This window comes from Cimex lectularius, unplaced genomic scaffold, assembly GCF_000648675.2.
Source record: "Cimex lectularius strain Harlan isolate CLEC.00 unplaced genomic scaffold, Clec_2.1 scaffold29, whole genome shotgun sequence".
NCBI classification, from domain to species: domain Eukaryota; kingdom Metazoa; phylum Arthropoda; class Insecta; order Hemiptera; family Cimicidae; genus Cimex; species Cimex lectularius.
The window spans coordinates 2,512,503-2,531,303 of record NW_019392675.1 but is presented as its reverse complement, the minus strand read 5'-3'; the positions used below and the strand labels follow the sequence as shown (position 1 = coordinate 2,531,303).

At 34.0% G+C, this 18,801-nt stretch overlaps 2 protein-coding genes across 2 annotated transcripts; both read left to right on the top strand.

Annotated features, from left to right (window-relative positions):
• Positions 1 to 297: 297 nt before the first annotated feature.
• LOC106668929 (neurochondrin homolog) lies at positions 298 to 5,114 on the top strand. The gene has a single exon (XM_014398130.2). It carries the CDS (start codon positions 794 to 796, stop codon positions 3,005 to 3,007), a length of 2,214 nt encoding a protein of 737 aa, XP_014253616.1. The 5' UTR covers positions 298 to 793; the 3' UTR covers positions 3,008 to 5,114.
• A 569-nt stretch (positions 5,115 to 5,683) lies between these two features.
• Positions 5,684 to 9,867, top strand: LOC106668932 (peroxisomal membrane protein 11B). Its single transcript, XM_014398133.2, has 3 exons — positions 5,684 to 5,921; positions 5,990 to 6,108; positions 9,343 to 9,867. Exons 1-3 carry the CDS (start codon positions 5,866 to 5,868, stop codon positions 9,798 to 9,800), a joined length of 633 nt encoding a protein of 210 aa, XP_014253619.1. The 5' UTR covers positions 5,684 to 5,865; the 3' UTR covers positions 9,801 to 9,867.
• The last annotated feature ends 8,934 nt before the right edge of the window (positions 9,868 to 18,801 follow it).

Genomic DNA, 18,801 nt, shown 5'->3' with positions numbered 1-18,801 from the left:
ACCTCGGGTTAAGTGGGAGAAAAATGCAATTGTGCTTAATCGACATCTGATAAGCCGAGTGCATTTTTCTGTACAAGAAACGCTATAACTAATAGTTATATTATTGGGTTGTCCGGAAAATAATGCAGGATTTTGGTATTAAACAAAAAAAAAANTGTATGTGTGTGTGTGTGTGTGTGTGTGTGTGTGGTATATGTATAATTTTTTTTTTAATTAGGAAAAATAAATTTTTTGTAGATCTTAACACTGACGTTTTCCGCGTGTCAGATTGCAAAATTGGAACCTTCTCACCGTGCCTAAGCACTAAACCTTGTGGCGGGAGTTAGCTTAGGATTGGTGCCAGTGTCGGTGATAACAAAATTTCAGAAATTAATAAGTTGAACATCTTCAGATTTAGGAAAGAGGAAAGGTGTGGAAACGAATAAAAAAATTAAGAATATGAAGGTGTTTCAAATGAGTGCCTGGCCGGCTTGGAGCATCGTCGGTCAACAAGTCGAGAATAGAATTTTAACTCAGTGTAACACTAGATAGAGAAGACCAGATTTAGAATTTCCTTTGACTCCTTAGCTCTCATTCAACCTAGACGCTTGTGTTTAAAAATAGCCTGCCTCTGGCAAACTCCCAAAATAAAAAGAGAGGCGGATAGTGTATGAGTGAAAAAAGGAGAAATTCCCAGTACGTCCGAGTCTTGTAAGAAATGACCCATTGCTGCAAAAAGGGATTTCTGTTGATTTAAAACATAAGTTGAATCTTTTAAATTTTGTGAAGTCAGTGCTTAAAAATTTCGTTCGGTATGAGTGATTTACCCGAGCCAGTTCAAAAATGTGTTGCTGTGCTGAAAAATGCTGCTGAAGACACAGATAAACTCTCTGCACTGTTCTTGGTAACGAGTGTCATCAAAGGTGGAGAATGTTCGGACGCGGTGAAGGTGGCACTTTACGAAGCCATCGGTGTCGATTTCTTGACAAGGATGTTGAATCCGGTGGCATCCGGCTTTTCGCCTGATTGCCCTTCACCGATCCTAAGATCCCTGGCCATGTCGATATTCTCAACTTTCTGCACAGTTGAGGAGTTGGCTGACAAGCCGCAGATGTTGGCGAGGATCCCCGACTTCATTAAGACAGTTGATGAGGTGGATGAAGAGGATGAACTTATGACGGTGAGCGACGCTTACGAATGTCTCAAATTGTTTTCAAATTTCTCCAGGGGTCGGGACACCTTGATCAAAGAAGGCGCTATTGAAAAGCTGATAGAAGTATACTGCAATCAGGGTTTTCAATCAGACGAGGCTCTAAAAATTGTAGTCATTCTTATCGAGCACCATGGCCCGAAGACATGGGAGAATCACAGTTTAGAATATTTCAATACGTTCGTTGAGAAGCTGGCTTCCGACTTTATGACTGATCACTCAGAGCGTAAATTCGTTCTCTGTAATGCTCTCCACTATATTATTTCGTCGGCTGCTTCAATCCCAGAAATCGATAAAGTGGACACCTGGCAAGGTGAGATATTCAAGGGTGTGACTGACATTTTAGGAGGGAAAATCAGTAAGTCGCAAAGAGAACCAGCTTTGCATTTGGCCTCAACTATGGTTCAGGTATTTGGCATGCAATGGACTTCTCGTGATCCAGAAAAGCCAAAACAGTTTTTTTTACTGCTCACTCATTTGAGCAGTATAGAAGTGCGTATGCAGCTAGAAGATAGAAATATAAGCCAGATAGTACCCAATATTCCTATAATTCTTTCTTGCTTCTTTATCGTAGAATGTGCTGTGACCTCGATGGGCAATGATTTTATAGAAATGGATTCCAAGGAGAAACAACAGATATACATCGCTTTAAAAGGAGCGTTTACTGCTGTCGTAAACTTATTGAAAAAACTTCATGTCAAAAGTAGTCAGACTACAGCTGGGATTAATGATGTTGAAAAAATGTTGACAACTGCGTTGATTCGGGTCTTAGCATCATGGATGTCTCAGGAAACATCATCACTGAAAGAAAAGATTTATGAGTTGTTGCCTTTTATACTGAGTGTGGCAAATGAATCTTTTTATTCTTACCGCGCTGCCTATGTGGCTCAGAAAGTGAAGCAGTCACAAGGCAGCAGTGAATTGGTTAAACCTGGAAAAGAAGAAGCTGATCTTTTGAGAGTGTTATTACCAGCATTGTGTCACATTACCATAGATGAAAAAGGAAGGAGGATTATGTTGGACAACAAAGAAGAGGAGGTTCTTTTTGAGAACTTTGGCTTTCATTGGTCTGTTGTTAACTATAAAAAACCGGTCATCCCCAAATCTGAAAGATTGAAGCAAGTGAAGACTCAGGCTTTGGAGTTACCAGAAAATATTAAAGAAGCGATTAAAGACTCTAGAGTTGCACTGGTCAGTATGTGCAATATATTTATGAATATTATTGTGTTGGATCCACAATTCGTCGAGACGAGCAGCACATTTTCGTCTCTCTTAAAATTTGTCTTGAATAATTTAACTGAACTGAAAGATCTATCAGATAACATTGTGCTTCATGCTAATGTAGCTGTACTGGGTTTACTCCTCCTAAAACATCAGTCAAAAAAAGTAAGCAAGACAGACTTTTCTATCTGTCGGTACATTCAATCGACGATCAGATTTTTATGGGATGCTTACCATGTTGATGAGTCGGATCACATGTCCGATCTTGTTGTGTCTATGGCTTACAAAAGATTTTGGATTGAAGTCATGGAAATGTGGTTCCTCGGTATGCAGACCATGAGCATTGTATTATCTCTCATCCCTTGGATATCCGAATTCATAATGGAGACAGGTTGGGCGCAAGGTACTCTAGACATGCTCAAGCGCGCTAGACCAGGGTCGATCCCTCATAATACAAAAGCTGCTTATGAAGATTTCCTTTGCCAACTTGTCAAAACAAATAGTACTGTAATCCCTATATTTAAAGAACATGATGCCTTAACAGTATGCAGAAATCACATGTTCCTTGCACTTGGTAAACTACTCTTTGGTGATTAATACTCACCACTTAGTATGGTCAAAAAATCTCTTCTATATAAGTTGTTATCAATGGTTTTGTGTATATTTCCTTTGTACCACATGCAAGTTTTGTTTTCTTTTTTAATCTTCTTGTAATAACTTGAATTTCAATAGATGTTCCACACTAATATATATGAATCGAATGAAGTTTTGAAGCTTTTTAAATTACCTAATGAGCAGTAAGTTTGATATTGGCTTGTTCCTAGTAATTTTTGGTACCTTAAAGTTTTGAAGCTTTTGAATTTCGCTTCATTTTTCATTCATTTTTTCTAATGTATATTATTAAAGAGTTTATTAGCTGAATATTTTTTTCTATGATATTATATAACAAGGTTTCATTTATAACAATGATGACTCCAAATATTAGTATTTTTATAACATTAAAAAGTGTATTATGCCAGAACTTTGATTTTTAGGATAATTAATATTTAGGAAATGGTGTTAAAAATTTAATGTACTTTTACCCTAGTACAGTTCAAAAAGAATTTAATGTCTTGCTTCTCTTTTTGTTGGATCTTTTTCATCTGGATTATAAAAACTTCTTCGTTTTCCAATGTTTACTTATTTGTTAGGTAGATGCATTCGAGGATCTTTCCACCACCTCAGTACATTTTTCTAAAATTTTGATAAATCAACAATAAAGAAATAGATTTTTATACATTAAGAATATTTTACAAACTAACACATTTCTTACACTTTGAGTGTCAACAAATGACTGGCTTTTTGTATAAAAATAATATTGATTATTAATAGTATTGTGTAATATTGTTAATGTTTGAAAATTATTTCATTAGTGATTTAAATTTTTTTAGAAAAATGTACTGCGGAGTGGGTGTAAAGAGCCTTGAAATGCATCTCCTTAATAAATAAATAAACATTGGAAAAGTTTAAGAAATTTTTTTAATCCAGAATTTAATGTTTTCATATTTCATTAGTACTAAAAATGTGATTTGAAAGATTTTTACACAAGAATTACTATTTGTTCATCATTATTATTGTTGGCACATATGCATTTTTTTCTATTTGATTTCTTTGGGTAACACCATACTTTAATATAAATATTTGAGGCTAATGTAAATCTATTTGAAGACTAACCCAATGGAATTAGTCTCCTGAAGAATTATGTCTTTCTGTGATAAAATGTATCAAAAATATGTTTATAAGAAAGATTATATTTTCTCAAATTTGATGCTATTGACTTAAACGCAAAATGTTTTGTGATGGAGTACAATATATGTTTTTAGAAATTATTAATACCATATAAGCAGTTATTTGAAATCTGCATTGAGCAATTTGAATTTTGTTGAAAATATGAATAATGTCTGGTATTTAGTTTTTATTCCTGTTTTTATATTTTGCTTTTTTACTAAACAGTTTGTAACAAAAGGTGTAATTGAATAGTTTTGCTTAAGGAAACAAAAAATTTTAATGTTTAAATTTTTTTAAATTTAACATGCTACTATCGTTGCATTAACAGTACTTGCTTTTACATTTAACCTTTTACAATACCTGTAAAGACATATTAAACTTAGGTACATACTTGTGAGCATAACAATTAATAAACTATTAATAACCAAAATGAGTGTTGATAAAACAAATAGTTCTTCATTTTTCAATTGTATCATTCAGTCATTTTTCTTAATTATCACAGAAATATAAAAATATTATCAATGATTAATTGTATGTTCATTTTTCAAGTTTTTCTGTTGTATTTTTTTACAAATTTACAATGATTTTATTAAATAATGAAGTATTTAATTTTATTTAGAACACATGGGTTAATTTGCAAAAAAAATATATATATAATCAATTAATGCTTGTATGACTATAATTTTAATGGATTTTGTCATAAGTGTGTCAAATTGTCAGTATAGTACGTTTGAATTGCTGCTTACAAGCTTACAATAGTTACCATTAAATAATTGATTTACCTGGTCAAAGAACCTTATATATGAATGTTTTGAATCATTTATTGTCCAATTTATGAAACAACATTATATTACTGTCAAATTATCTCAAGAACTTCCATTGTAGTAAATAATATGTCTGTTATTAAATGGAGGGAATAAATGTTTTAATTCAAAAACGTATTATTTTTCTAGCTAATTTCCCTACCTATGAAAAATATGGAAAAGTTGCTAATCTGTGGATTTTTGAATAAGCAGCTAAAAGAAATAATCAAAAGTTTCTTTGTACTCCATGATCATAAGTGTTAGCCAAGTGAAAATGCAATTGCATACAAATCCGGGCTCTACACATAAGTCACACGGTGTGTCTCAATTGTGGAAGCCTATAATTTTTACCATTTTCCTTTTTACTTTTTCTATTGTTAGGTTGTAATTGTAATATGATGATCAAACTAAAGCAATATTCCAACAAAGATTATTGAACAGAAAAGTAGTCTCACTATGGAATGTTCCGGAAAATCTCTGGTTATCCTTATAAATCCAAAAATTGTATAAATACAAGTAATGGATAAGCCATATTGCATATTTGATCAGTGGGAAAGATAGATTTCTTTTTAATTTACATGTGCATTTTATTTTTGTTGATTAAAAAATTTACTCTGTTCTGCAACTTTCGACACGAAAGATCACTCATTGAATCGTTCACCGAATCGAATACTGAATAGTTCGTTCTTTTATGAACGTTTGAAGTTGAAAGTTGAAGTTTGGACCGGTTTGATTGGGGATGACTATCGGGAATGTTTTGTGACGAATTACACAGCAGGTTTCACGCATTGTTTATTAAGTTTTTAGCTGATTTCGAATGACGAAATTGCCTTTCTAAATTATCTCTGATAAACTGTCCGGAATCCATCCGATTCATTACGACAAATGGATATGATAATAAAATTCAACTGTCAGACTGCGGCAAGAGACAAACTCGCCAGGTATTTATTTTCAGTTTCTTGACTAATTTGGCGCTGACTATGCGATTTTCACGCATTCATATCTAAAGGTTGTTCCAGTACTCCTGTCGAACTCTCTGGTACGTTATGAAAGAGTATCAATTGTCCAGTAACAATTCAATTGGGAAATTTGAAAGTTTAGAATATCATTTCAGCACTTTCAGAAAACGTAAGTAAATAGAAGGCGAGAGAATCTGACAAAAATCGTTTTAAATCTCAAAGAATGTCTCAAGCTCACAGTTAAACAAAAACATTTGTTTACTAAGAGAAGTAGTATTTAAGATCTTAGATTTTATATGATTGTGATGTTTGGTGTAGTTTGGTTATTTTCATTCATCTAATAATGATATTTCTCGTATTTTGTAAAGAACTGAACTGTATAGAGCTACTTTCCTGAAATTAAAGTAATTGTGCTGCATTATGGAACCATAAATTACTGATGTTTAAAATTCTTCACTTCTTATGTTTGCCCAGTTTTTCTTTTATCCTGGGAAAAATATTGGCACCGACAGTAAGCATAAATGGTCAACATAGTATACTCAAAGAAAAACAATTGGACACTTTTTATTGTTTTATTGTCTATAATAACTAAGTATAAAAATTAATAGTTAACTTAAAACATAAACAGCATTAATAACTTGTTAACTTTATAGAATGTTACTAACCCTTTTACACTTTTTAGATTAAAAATAAAGAAAATTAGTTAAGTTTCATCCTTCCCAGGGACAACTTGTTGAGTGGGTCAATTGGTTTTTTAAATGGTTTTCTTTGATGAAACAATAAATTTGAATAAAAAATTGATTATTAATTTTTATCTTAAAAGTATGGTTTTAAGTTGAAAAGATCTTGTCTGGGTAGATGCGTCAGCCAACAACAGAGTACTGTTTGCTACATAGCACAAAGTCCTTGGTGTGCACCACAATCCTTGATGACCTACAGCGTTTAGGGCCACTATATACCTCAATCAATTTGAAATTGATGGCCAGAGTTTTATTGCTTTTTTTTTATTTTTTTTATTGGGGCTTCCGACATCTATGTCTATATTCTATTTACCCTTTCAAACACTACATTCATACAAATAAATACATCCATACAGTACACTCATTCCGTTTGGTCAGTGGAGTACTTGATATTCCTCCACCGACCCTATACTGAAAATTATCTAGATTGGGGTTGATGGAGTACTTTTATAAATATTCCGCCATCGACCCCGAACACACACTCTTACGCTCTCATCCTTCGAGGAGTGATGATGAATTATATTTCACCCTCACCCCTTGCCTTCATGTTAATAAATACATACACTCAGACAAAACATATCGACACATAAGACATACTATATACAATAAAAAAAAAACCAATTTCCCCTAAGAAGCGGAACAGGGGACTCTGAAATTCGCTACCGTGCTCGAGAACTCTTCTTAAGTCCGGCGGCATGCCTACACGCTCTCTGTTTGGAGCCAAGGCATGACACGCCTCTATTATGTGGGACACATCGAGCAACCTTTCTGTGCATAAGGGGCACCTGCGCGGGCTTTGGCCCTTGCTCTTATTGCACTACAGAATGTCATTTAAAGGCAGTCAACTCTAAATGGTCCATAATGTAAGGGTGAGCTTTAAACAGTCATCAGAAGGCTTCGTGAGAATAGCATTCAGCATCAGGTTCTCTACAACTGGAGAGGCAACGACTAGAAAGGCAATTTGCATATCAGCAACTCGCTTGGACACTTGGACAATGGGGGCTGTCCTCTTCACAGACGAGTGCTGGTTTGGTTTGTGGCAATCAGATGACCAGGGCTGCGTGTGAAGACGTGGAGAACACTTCATGTGCCATGCTTGAGTCTTTTCAAAGAGAGCCATTTTTGGTAGGTGGATTCTATGTGCATGTCCGTTCTGAACTAATTGCCATAAAGAATGGAGCTTTGTCTTCAATAAGGTACATTGAGTAAGTTCTTCTGGAATCCCATTAGCTCCATTTATTTAGGGCAACTTCATGACTGATAATGTAGCTCGAGTTGTTACCCATTTCATGGAGGATGTAGCAATCACCACAATGAATTGGCCAGAACGTTATCTGACATGAATCCCATTGAATACTTATGGGACATGATAAAGAGACGGGTTAGAGGTCGTTTACCATCTCTTTTTTTTTATTCAAACCCGGGACCTTTAACTGTGATGAGTGCTGTGTCATCGCATAAACCGTTGTGGCCACCAACACCCCTCCAACAAACCTTGAATAGCTTCAAACTGCTATTATTGAAGAATGGGATTCTGTTTCACAAGACAAAATCCGATCACTACTCAATGCCTAGGAGACTTAGGCCGTCTGCATGGCCAGAGGAAATATGTGTTATTAAGAACAAAACTAGGTAATAAATTGTTAGTTAAATTTTAAGAAATTTCTTTCAAATAAACAATTAAATAAAATTAAAAATTAAATTTAAATTAAAAATATTAAATTTTTATTAAAACTCATGAATCTCTGATCTCATTTATTTTGGTTTATATTAAAATAAGTATACTGTAATTAATATAATGATAAAATAAATATATAGTTTAAAATAAACAAGAAAATACAAGTGTCTGGTTTTTTTCTTTGAGTACCATATTACTCACCACCTACATATTTGCTTAAAAAACATAAAAACACATTGAAGATGGTGGGATGCCAAAACACATATGACATACTGACTCAGCAAGGATAGGCAGTCCAAATAATCAGTAATGATCAAATTACAAACTCACTAACACTCTCACCACGACACACTGACACATCTACACAGAAAACACACACTTTGAATGAGTAGAAATACTTTAATTAAACCTAAAATTTTGTATATTGTGTACATCATTGTTTAAATTCATTGTTTCACATCTTACATGTATTTTTATAATTTAAACAATGTTTATAAATCCCAGGCTCTGAAGATGATCTCAGTAAAGATCGAAACTTTGGCACGATAAAGAAAATACATCTCGCGATCTCTAAATAATCATTAACTAATGGTCACTAAACACCACACACTTGAACATATGTAAGAACGCTTACAGACAAATCACACAAGCCTTCAAACCATCAGCAATTTATTTTTTTTTAAACACTTTTGGCTAATCAATACACCAATCAAGAAATCTATAGTCAATCCTTGCTTTGTTTCTGTTGAGATACATTTCAGAATTGTAAGCCACCATCTGTGAGAATCTGCTGTGGTTACCCTTTAATGTAAATTCTTTGAGGAAAAAAATTTCCTCGGACAGTTGGCATCTTTGTCACTCTGTCCTATGAAAACATACCATTAATTGTGTTGATTATGTTACAATCAAAACTATTAGATATAAGAATGTGAAGAATAATTTCAATTTTTTTAATTGTTTTATTAATTATATTTTTATGTTTCAGTGTTAAGGTTTGGAAGATTTTTTGAAAACTTATATCACGCATTGAATACCATTAATCGCCCAAATATTATTGTAAGCACAACGTCTACATTAGCACACATATCGAATGCTATATTTCTTTTTTGTGACCATATCCTGTGGTTGGGAAGGGCTGGTCTCAGCGATGTACACTCCAAAAAGTGGTTTAATTTGAGCAATAAATACTGGCTATATTCTATAATCATGAATCTTGTTAAAAATTATTTTGAAATTAAACAGCTACTAGAAAGAAAAACGAATCTGAACATTCAATTCTTGATCAAACATCATAAAACACTGTTGTGTGACGTTATTAAAAACAGTTGTGATATTTTCATACCACTTACAGCTCTAGGATTTCTTAAATTTAGTCCTGGTTCTGTTGGATTGTTTGGAGTAGTTTCATCCATTGCTGGTATCTTATTATTACTAGATCAGTAATTTGGCACTTTTGTTATTGTTGAGTAATATTTGTTTACTATTAAATAAATACTTGTTTTGAATTATGTGCCGTTAAAGTTTCAATGAGCTATATATACCTCATATGTTTAAAAAAAATGCTACCTTAATTTTTTATTTTCATTACTACTCATAGATATATTTTCAAATGTTATTAAACAAACTTTCTTTGAAGGGAAGGAAAATTATTATAACTAAAAGTACTGCATCTTTTGTTGAACTTTTATATCTACTAGCCAGAAAGAAGTTAAAAGAGCAGTTTCATTCAAAATTCAAACTTTTTTGCCTTTACCTTATTTCTTTTTGATCATATTTATTGCATTTTTTTAAAACAGCAATACCATTGTGAGTTTACTCCGTGTTGTCCACGGATGAATCTGAAATTTGGTCGTTACCGAAATATTTCAGTCTGCCCAGTCTCATTGTGTTGGTATGTGAGACAACATGCAACAGTGATGGCAAAATGCCTAAAATACAGTGAAAAACCAATGCAGGAAGGATAGGCAGGCCGAAATTATTGGTAACAACCAAATTTCCGCAATACTATTTCTAAATCCTGTACAAAACATGTGGATTTATATTCTTATTATTAAAGCACTATAAATTAATGGTATCCGAATTGTACACTCAGTAAAAAAGTCTCTGAACACCTTCAGTGAAAAAGAACCTTTCAGAAATCTTTTAAATTAAAATAATGGGCTAAATTGATTTACAACACAATGTCTTGCAACTATAAACTTTCTTCAATGATAAAAACCATATAACATGTAATAGTAGTCAATACATAGAAATTAAACAATGAACATATATAGAGTTATACAATTCAAGCAAAAAATTTCTGAACACATTAGTTTTCATTTGGTTAATTACTGACACTTATTTAAATTTTATCTCAATAATATGTAGGTCCACCCTACTTTTTATTACAGCTAATAAATGGTTTTTCATTGATAGAACTAGCTTTTTTTTTATCAATGAAAAACTGTTTATTAACAGTAATAAAAAGTACACAAGTGCTAAATCGGGGGATAGAAGTGTCGGAGTATTGTGGGATTCTTGAATTTTCTAAGCCAGGTGTTTGGGGTCGTTGTCTTGCTGGAAATGAAAGTCTTTTCTATAACAAATTAATAATGCTTTTTCTTAAATTCTATTTTAGAATATAGATGTATGTATATATTGGCCCATTATCCCTTTGATTATGTGTAAATTGTCAACTAATCTATAGCCTATGCAGCCCAATCAAGCACCCCCATGTTTAACCATTGGTAGTGTATTTTTTAATTTCAAGTGTGTCCCTGGCTTACGCCTCACTTTTTTTCCATGTAATTTGCTCTCATTAATGAAAATAAGTCTCCTAAAATGCAAACTGGAGGCACATTTCTCTGTTATTCTTGCTTATGTAGAACTTTTTCTAGAATTGCATCTCAATCTTGGTTTTTAATAGTATTTCATACTGTCTGGAGCGTAACTGAAATATTATAATCCTGATACTGAATGCCTACAATTTTTGGGGCAATTGTTGAAGGGATGGTGGCTGCTTCTTTGAGAATGGCACACTTTTAGATGGTGTTTAATTTTTCTCGCCGGCCTAAACACAGTCTGTTTTCATCATTAACAAACTCCTTGTACAGGGAGATGATATAATGAATTGTTGAACGCCACATATTAAGTACATTTCCTTCACAAAATGATTTTCGTTCATTGTACAATCTAAAAATTACTTCCCAAGTGAACTGCGGTATTTCCATATTGAAGACTAATATTGTACTAAGCAAAATATGCTTGCTATTAAGATAATACCGCACAAAGAAAATGAAGAGCCAGGTTGTAGATAGTAAACTTTGGAAAATTAAAATATTTGCCTAGGTGTTCAGAAACTTTTTTTGCCTCTCGATTAGTGTATTCAAAGTTATTATGAAAACAAATAACCTTTAAATTAAATAATTTATTTTTTCTTAATGTTCAAAACCCTAAATAATATATTAAGAGTTACAAATATAATTTTTTATATACAACTTTATAATAAAAAAAATTTGGTGCTCATATTATGGGCAAACTAATAGGTGTTTTACTGAGTGAATATAAAGTTGATTAATTCGTTTTTCTTCTAATTTGGGATGTGTGATCATTTTGGGTAAGAGAAAACTATTTCATTTGGCTGATGTTTCCAAAAATTTATTTCCTTTCTCAAGGCAAAATGAAACCAATGATTTTGAATATTTCTCTGGTTTAAATTTTAAAACTTTATACATGAAGTTCCCTGAGTATTTTCTGTATTTTATGAAGTTAGGCCTACAGTGATTACACACCTTAAATCAAAAGTAAAAAACAATGTAATTAATCTTAACAGTCAGCACTTCTACTTATAAAGTTTATTTCAAAATTTCACTCTTGCATTTTTTTTCTTTCAATACTTAAGAGAAAGACAAAATTCCACCACAATTTTGTGTTATTCCACCACAATTTTTCTATGTGGTGACTAAACCAGTGTGCCTTATTGATTACAATAAAAAATGATTTTGTATTGATAAAAATAGTTGGTAGATAGATAACATATTATTTCTGAAAAGTTAAGGACCATGAATGATGAGATTGGCGTAGCTTGTTATTAGTAATGAACCTCTCATTCATGATATTTTAAAGGTAATTGGAATATATTGAAAACGCTGAATTTAGAGAAAGAATAAGTTATTACTACCAACTATAATAACACTGTCCATTATGTAAAAATGTAATCAGCATATGGTCTGCAAGTCTGACTGGGTCCATTATGTACATTCGTAGGTTTTGATATCTCTGAAACACTTAGCTTTGTGCCAATGTCAGAATTGTTTTCTTCTGCTATAATTGAAAGAAGTATTTCTTAATTTATCGTAGGGTTTGAAAGAACTCTAAACAGTAGAAAGTGTGGTGTGGTATGCAGTATATCAGGGTGAAATGATGTTGACTATACTGCAACAATAACAAATATTAATTATACTTCTTATTGTGAGTGCATGAAAGTTGATTTTATAAATAGTTACACTTTAATGAACAACTTAAAAGAAAGCTTTTACTTATATTATACATTATGTGGCTTTATGCCATATTAAGATTTTAGATTTTAAAACACAAATGTTAAGATATTTGTAATTTTATCATGTGAGTACGATGTGATGTCTCATTTCAGTTTGTATTTGTGATATTAATTATTTTTATACATTTGTACATAAAAAATGTTTGTTTTTGCCGTATTTTGTTATTTACATGATTTTAATTTTTTCCCACTGTACTAATTTACCTTTTCAGGCTACTTCTGAAATCATGTCTGTATTAGTAGAACTTGTAGTATAATCTTACATGAACTCAATTTACATTTGCTCTTCAAATATTTGGCTTTTTTTTCTTTTTGTCTTGTGTGAGGCAGGAGTTTTTGGATTTGGATTGTACAACATACAAACATGTGCTGAGTTGAGCCAATTCCGTTCTCGTAGTCCACCAGCAATTCCAGCTTTTGCTATTTACAGTAAATTGTCGGCAGATTCGAGTATCACCCACCCCAGGTGCCAGGGGTAGATCTCAGTCTTATGCGTTCAGCCACTGAGGTTTTGTGGCTGGGGGGTTGCTGTCAACAGCTAGGTTAATTCAGCACCCAACACATGCCGTTCAAACCCATTCGTACTCATGTTCATTCTTAAATACATTCATTCCTATTTACATACCATTCATTCAATTAAGGTAATACTTGATATTCCTCCATCACCCTTTACACATATATTATACAACTAACCTAATTGAGGGTTGATGGGGTACTCGATATTCCGCCATATACACTCACATCACACATTCACACTAATAAATACATTCTCTCTCAACACAAACTAGGTATACGCAACTATTATTACTATATACAATAGGACAACCCCGTTTCCTCCAAGAATGCGAACAGGGGACCCAATTACTCATTGCCTTGCTCAAGCAGAATTCTCATAGCGGGTAGCATTCCTACACACTCTCTGTATGGAGCCAAGGAATTGTACCCTTTGATTAAATGAGGCACATCGGGCAACCATTCTCTGCGGACACATATGCGGGCTTTGGCCCAAAACTATTTGGCATGTGCTTGGGGATGGGGTGATTCGAGACGATGGTGGCTCTGCCTACCTAGTCTGCACATACTCCCTCAGCACGTATACACATTACTCGAACTTATTTTTGGGCCTTCAAATTGCTTATCTTACCTGCATTAGATACTGTTATGATCTTAAACCAAATCCTATATTAATGTCTTCAGCAACATTCTAAAGATTTATAAGCTTAAAGTTTTTATATATATATATCTCCCAATCACATCCCTAGCCTTCAACACTCTCTAAACCTTTAGCCTTATACTTCAGAATTGCAGGGTCAAGACTATGGAATTTGCTGCCCCAGGAAGTAAATTCTGCTTCCTCATTCACTTATTTCAGATCCGCGGCATCTTGAGTTTTTAAAAACGACATGAATCATCTCCTTTTCTTCCCTCTTCCTTTTTTTTTTTTTTCCTGTTTCCTTTCTCTCTCTCTCTCTCTCTCTCTCTCTCTCTCTCTCTCTCTCTCTCTCTCTCTCTCTCTCTCTCTCTCTTCTCTTCATAATTTCATCATTTGATTATTAATGATTAATATTTTAAAGGATGTATTATTGTCATTATTGTTTTGTTGTTTTATTTACTATTATTTTATTATGGGTATTATCATTATTGCTGTTACTGTTATTTTACTATGTTTATAAAACTTAATTTATTTCTAATATAAGTACATGTAAGAGGGCTTAAATCCCTATTTGTACCGTTACATATAAATAAAATAAAAACATAGTTCTGCCATATAAACCCTACAATGCGGCAGGACTGAGCCCGAAGTGATTACACCCTCGCAATACATGGCACACGCCACACCTTTGTCTGTCTTAGACCCATATGTAAAGATGAGCCTAAAATCAGCATACATACTTCTAAGCTTCTAGAACTTAGCTTGGTAAAGGTATGGCGGAGTAGACAACTTGGCTAACATGGTGAGATCTTCCTGGATGAGTACGGCTGTGAGGACCCAGGGTTGAGTTGGCCAGTTGCCCAGTTCAAGTACCGTTCCAAGAGTTATCCCTGCCCTCCACAAGGCTTTACTGAAGCGTATAACAAGCCTCAAAGAACCGGGGCAATTAGCCTCAAAATCCAATATCCCAACATTTCCAAAGTATCACGTATCTCCACGTTGTATCTTCTGTAGGTCAAGGAATACAGCTAGAGCATGCTCTCTATTTGAGAGTAAAAAAGAGAAATTGAGTGAAGAAGGGGTGAGTGAGATTGAAAAAGAGAGAGAGAGAGAGAGAGAGAGAGAGTGAATGAATGAGAGTAAGAGAGAGGCAGCAAGTGNGCCTGGGTAGACTCGTACCCCATCCCTAAAAGGTCCGGGACTTGGTCGACTCACGTGTCCTGCATAAGTCTCTTGGACTTGTTCACAAACCCCAACATTTTGAACCATTTTATCTCGGGGAGTGATTTGGTGATGTCCTCTCCTTCAAAGATTTCAAATCTAGACCTAGCATACCTATCAGACTCTGCGAGGTAGTTTTACTTACTTTTATTTTGCAAAAACGGCAAAACGGATCTGGTAGAATACCCATTACGGAGAGGTGTCTTCTCAGTGGGCAGTGGCCCGTCAGAATACCTAATTCCCTTCCTTGAGTTAGAAAGTAGCCATTTCGATTCTACTGGTTTAATCACCTTAACAAACTCTTTTGATTGCCTGTGTCTGGGGGATAAATTCCACTCCTTCAGGAATTGTTTCATGCCCCAGTTATTAATACTCTTTTTCACTGTGCTCATAGAGTGTGATAATACCGGTTGTGGCCCGATAAACACAGTATTAGAGCCTTCTTTGGCCAGGCTATCTGTCTCTTCATTGCCACGGTGTCCTTTATGTGCTGGTATCCAAATAAGGGTTACCTTGTTCTCAAACCTGGAAGAGATCCTATTGATAAGATCTACGGTTTCCTCCGCCAATCTTGAGGTTGACAAATCTTTTTGTAATGACCTAAGACTAGCCTGACTGTCAGAAAAAATTCTAATATCTTTTCCCCTAATTTTATTTTCCATAAGTGTTCTACAACACACATTAATGGCCCAGATTTCCACCTGAAAAACGGAGATGTTATTGCCAAGAGGGCAGGAGATGCTGATACCTAATTTTGGTAAGTAGATTCCTGCACAGCTTCCTCTACCTTTGATAAGTGAACCATCTGTATAGCAGTCTTATATTGCGATGGTCATCATCCTCACTATAATTATATTCAGAAGGGGTGACTACTGAAAGTACCTGAAGGCATTTTAATCTTTTTATCACTAATGCTTAATAATTGGCCATTAACTTTACTCAAGTTGTGAGATTTTCGAGTGACCTATGTTGATGATTCGCTAATTAATCTGTAGCAGCTGATTAGTGCTCTGACCTTAACCTCAATGTGTAGTGGTGTGTTATTGGTTATGGTTTCAAGTGCTAGGGTGGGTGTAGTTGAAAATGCTCCTGTCACCATCAAATAGCCTAGTCTTTTAAATGACCTTAACTTGTTACTGTTCCCTTTATTTTCTAGACCTTTCTACCACACTAAAGCTGCGAAAAAGAATCTAGGTAGAATAATTTCAGTATGTAGCCATTTGGCTACCCATGGTTTACCGACAATTCTCCTACATTGTACCATTGATATAGTGCCTTTCCTGTATATGTTATTAATATGACCTTTCCAATCAAGTTTACTGTCAAGTGTCACACCAAGGAATTTGATTGAATCCACTAACTTTAATTCTATGCCCTGAAAATTAGGGTTTTTAAAATTACCTAATGTTCTTCTCCTACTAAACATTATCAATTCCAGTTTAGCTGGATTAATTGATAAACCTGTATCACAACACCATTCATAAAGCAATCCCATGGCGTTTTCCGTCAGTAGTGAAAGAGTCAGTGGACCCTACCTGTGAGCATTTGGTACCATCATCTGAAAATAATTGACTGTAGAAACCTGAATTGTTCAGAAGTTCTGTTGAACTGTTTACTGTAATTAACCAGAAAAAGATGTGACAAGCAGCCTCCCCTTGGACAGCCTCCTTTGACATTAATTCTAAGAGTGCTACCACCTAAGCACATATTGACCACCTCTACCACCACCCTCCAAGTAGGTCTTCACCCATCTAGTATAGTGATGGTCAACATTGTAATTATCTAGTGCTGATATAATGCAAAAAGTATCAGCATTATCAAACACCCCTTGGATATTGAAGAAGCAGCCTAGTGTCTATTCATTATTAAATAATGATTTCTCAATCCTGCCTATCAGTGAATGCAAAGCAGTTTCCACTGATTTTCCTGGTAAATAGGCATGCTGATTGGGATGTATCATTGTATTAATTCCACAATCATGTCTAATATATTTATCTAAAATTTTCTCTATAATTTTTATGAAAATAGAAGATATACTTATAGGTCTATAACATTTAGGTAATTGATATGAGGCCTTACCTGGTTTGGGTAAGAAAATTACCCTTATTTCCTTCCAGCATTTTGGTATATGTCCTAATGCCAGACTAGATCCCACACTGTACTAGATAGACTGGGTGTATCCTGTTGAAGGAGGGCAGAGAATATTCCATCTACCCCGGCTGCCTTGTATTTCTTGAAGGAATGTACCGCCCATTTGTAGCATCCCAAGAAATTACCTCACTGGCCTTATCCCAGTTTGGTGCTGGTAATTCATCCTCGGCTAGAATGGTGGAAGAGTCTGACCTGGGGATATAAATTCTAGCCAAAGCCAATGAGAGTAAGAGAGAGCAAGTTAGTGAATGATAGTAAGAGAGTGAGCAGAATGAGAGTAAGAAAGAGAAGGAGAGTGAAGAATGGGTGAGTGAGATTGAAAAAAAGAGAGAGTGAACGAGAGTAAGTGAGAGGGAGCATGTGCAAGTTAGTAATTAATAGTAAGAGAGTGAGCGAATGAGAGAGAGAGAGAGAGAGGGAGAGAGAGAGTGAGAGTGTGTGTGAGTTAGAAAGAGCGAGTGTGAGAGCATAGAAAGTGAATGAGAGAGAGAGAGAGAGAGAGAGAGAGAGAGAGTGACACCCGAATTATGGGTTTTAAAGACATAAGAGAGGAAATTTTTTAATTTATAGTGAATTGTTCTACTTTTTTTATGAATTGATACATTAATCTCTAGGTATAACGTAAACACCTATGTAAAGAGAAAGGTTGATTAACAGTATTAAAGCAATAACAAATAAAAAACCGCACCAACGTTTCTGGTTACCTGGTATGTCAAGTTAGAAACAGCTATCACAAATTAATAATGAATACTTGAAAATAACTCATAAGCAAGTAAAATAATAATTATGTAACATTTCATACATATAACTTACAAAGGAGTCATAAAACAATGCTTTTCGTGATCATAATTTAAACAAGCCATATGATCTACAATTTGTTTCCACATCTGAGAGCAATAAAGGTAAACTTTTTCATCCCCAAACTTTGGCAAAGGCTTACTAACACACAATTTTATTAAAACATTTATTAAAATTAAAACAAATTTTTTTACATTGATTTAACCTGAATGACCATATAATAGTGAACACCTATATTGAAAATGAAGTATTTTCTAATCGTTAATTGGAATTTATTTTTAAGATAATGTAATTTGTTCAAATGGTATTTTTTCAGTCTAAATGAAATAAAATGAGGCTAATAAACACTTATTGGAAATAATGTCACATCGATAATTTCAACTTGTCAAAATCAAAAAGTTAATAACTTTAACCAATAACAAAACACTTAGTACTATTTAACAATAATGGCTGTGATGTAACCACCAATCTTACACTACAGTTTATGTCTTATAATACCCTGAAGAGAACACTCTGGGGTAAATAACATTAAAAAACAGCTTATCACAATGCTATAACTACTTCTAAAAAAAAGCGTGTGCTAA